We start from the raw sequence: 2,406 nt of genomic DNA on the forward strand, positions 1-2,406 counted from the left end.
TCGCTTATAGTTTCTCGTTTATAGAAGATTCTCGCTTATAGTTTCTCGTTTATAGAAGATTCTCGTTTATAGTTTCTTGTTTATAGAAGATTCTCGCTTATAGTTTCTCGTTTATAGAAGATTCTCGCTTATAGTTTCTCGTTTATAGAAGATTCTCGCTTATAGTTTCTCGTTTATAGAAGATTCTCGCTTATAGTTTCTCGATTATAGAAGATTCTCGCTTATAGTTTCTCGTTTATAGAAGATTCTCGCTTATAGTTTCTCGTTTATAGAAGATTCTCGCTTTTAGTTTCTCGTTTATAGAACATTCTAGATTATCCAGGTTCGACTTTATATTTTAAAAGAAATTAAAAACATATATTACCCGAGTGCAGGCGTGGTGTTAGCATTGAATCCTCCAAGCGACAAGCCGGTGCCCAGAGAGGGGGTTGTACCAAACATGCTGTTGCCAAGACCGCTGTCTAGACCTGAAATTATACAGAAATATTTAAAATTCCTCGTGTCACAATTTTCGTTCCCATACTCCTCTGAAACGGCTTGACCGATTCTCATGAAATTTTGTGAGCATATTGAGTAGCTCTGAGTATCAGACAACAGCTAGTAAATATATAAATTGCTGTTCGTTAATCTCGCTAAAACTTGAGAACTGAACGGATTTATCTTATCTTGGTCTTGAAATGTTCCTGGAGGTCTAGGGAAGGTTTAAAAGGTGAGAAAAATTCTAATAATCGCCGGGAAAACCGTAAAAACAGCCCTTTTCTTTTTTCCATACAAACAACTGAATGTATCATGCAGAAACTTGTCATAGACGTAGAATATAGTATGGAAGAACACATAAGTTAATACTTATGTTTTTTTTAATTACGCGCAGACGAAGTCGCGGGCGACAGCTAGTAATACATAAATGTATTATATTAGTTTCGTTATATATATACCAACCTCACTTTTTCGCGTTTATTGGAAATATTATAAATGCCAATGTTTGGATGGATGGATGGATATTTGTTTGAAGGTATCTCCAAAACTGCTGAACGGGTTTCAATGAAATTTGACATACATATAGAAATAGTCTGGAAGAACAGATAGATAGAATAATTTAGTTTTTTTTTAATTCCGCACGAACGGAATCGTGGGTTACAGCTAGTCTAAAATAACTCACCAGTCCTGAAGGTATTATTCTGCTGCGGCTGAGCAAACAACGAGCCTGTGCCAAGATTGCTGAACGCTGGTGCTGCCGCCGGCTTCGCCTGGAACGATGTACCCAGACCACCACCCAGACCTGTCGCTGGAATAGTCAGTGTACTGGAATACTAGTATGCTAATGAACTATTTTTTTTCTATTATTATAAAGTGGCCATAATTCGCCGAAATGACGAAGCAACAAATTAACATGCAGACAATCCGAGTTCCCTCTTCCGTCTAAATCTTTCCCCTTCCGATCCTTTCCTTATAAGGGTGGACGAATACTGGAATTACTTCTGCTTTTCACAGAGGACGGGACACAAAAGGAAGAGATTTCCCTTTCTTGTGCGTCCCTTCCTCTGGCAGTTCTTTCCCCTTCCCATTCCTTAAAAAATGGTGGTAAGGAAAGGACTAAAAGTAGTCCCTCTCACAGATAAAAATTGTTGACTTTGATTTAATTATAACTAAACTCACCAAAACCAGTATTCTGTGTCTGTCCACCCAACATGGGCGTAGTATTCGGTTTGCCAAAGTTACTGAAGAAACCGGCACTCGAGGTGTTCGTACCGAAACCAGTTGACAAATTTCCGAATGCTGAAAAAACATTTAATTTTTATAATTTCATACATTTTTACAGAACATTCAGTATGACAGTCTGATGAGTTTGTGTCCCGGAGGCCTAATTTTAGTCCTCTTTTCCCTTCCCACCCTTTTTCTTATATGGAAAGGATGAGAAGTGGAAGTGGACTTTCCGGATAAGAGGATGCATAGAAAGGGAAGATATTTTCTTTCTGTGCATCCTCTCCTCCGTCGATTAAAGATAGACAACGTATATGCAGTTGCGTATGTCTATGGGCAACGGTCACTTCGCTATTTCAGCAATTTCAGGTGGCCACTCGCTCGTTTGCCATCTTATGATATAAAAAATGAACTCACCAGAGGGTGCAGATGTGCCAAAAGTGGGTGCTGTGGTCTGCTGCGGCTTTGCAGTGAACAGTCCACCACCAAACCCACCAAAGCCGGTACTAGCGGGTGTCGAACCGAATCCAGTGGTGGCTGGCTTGCCGAACAAACCAGTACTTTGTTGCTGGAATTAATATTTATTTATTTATTTATTTATTTATTAAGACAGGCCAACAGCATACATATAAAAATAGCAGAAAAACAAAAATCACACAAACATTTTACATATGTATGCCAATAACAGGCATGCACAAATTTCGT

At 38.8% G+C, this 2,406-nt stretch overlaps 1 protein-coding gene across 1 annotated transcript in view; it reads right to left on the reverse strand.

The window, feature by feature from the left end:
• Window positions 1–364: 364 nt before the first annotated feature.
• LOC106118062 (nucleoporin NUP100/NSP100-like) overlaps window positions 365–2,406 on the reverse strand; it is a gene marked incomplete at its 3' end in the record, with an annotated part of 4,654 nt that continues 2,612 nt past the window's right edge. The window contains exons 2-5 of the mRNA XM_013312620.1: window positions 2,119–2,269; window positions 1,657–1,776; window positions 1,160–1,285; window positions 365–467 (exon numbers count right to left, since the gene is read on the reverse strand). Of these exons, the coding sequence (XP_013168074.1) occupies window positions 365–467; window positions 1,160–1,285; window positions 1,657–1,776; window positions 2,119–2,269 (500 nt within the window). The remainder of the gene's footprint in view (window positions 468–1,159; window positions 1,286–1,656; window positions 1,777–2,118; window positions 2,270–2,406) is intronic.

Source organism: Papilio xuthus, unplaced genomic scaffold (assembly GCF_000836235.2).
Source record: "Papilio xuthus unplaced genomic scaffold, Pxut_1.1 DF827624.1, whole genome shotgun sequence".
NCBI lineage: Eukaryota > Metazoa > Arthropoda > Insecta > Lepidoptera > Papilionidae > Papilio > Papilio xuthus.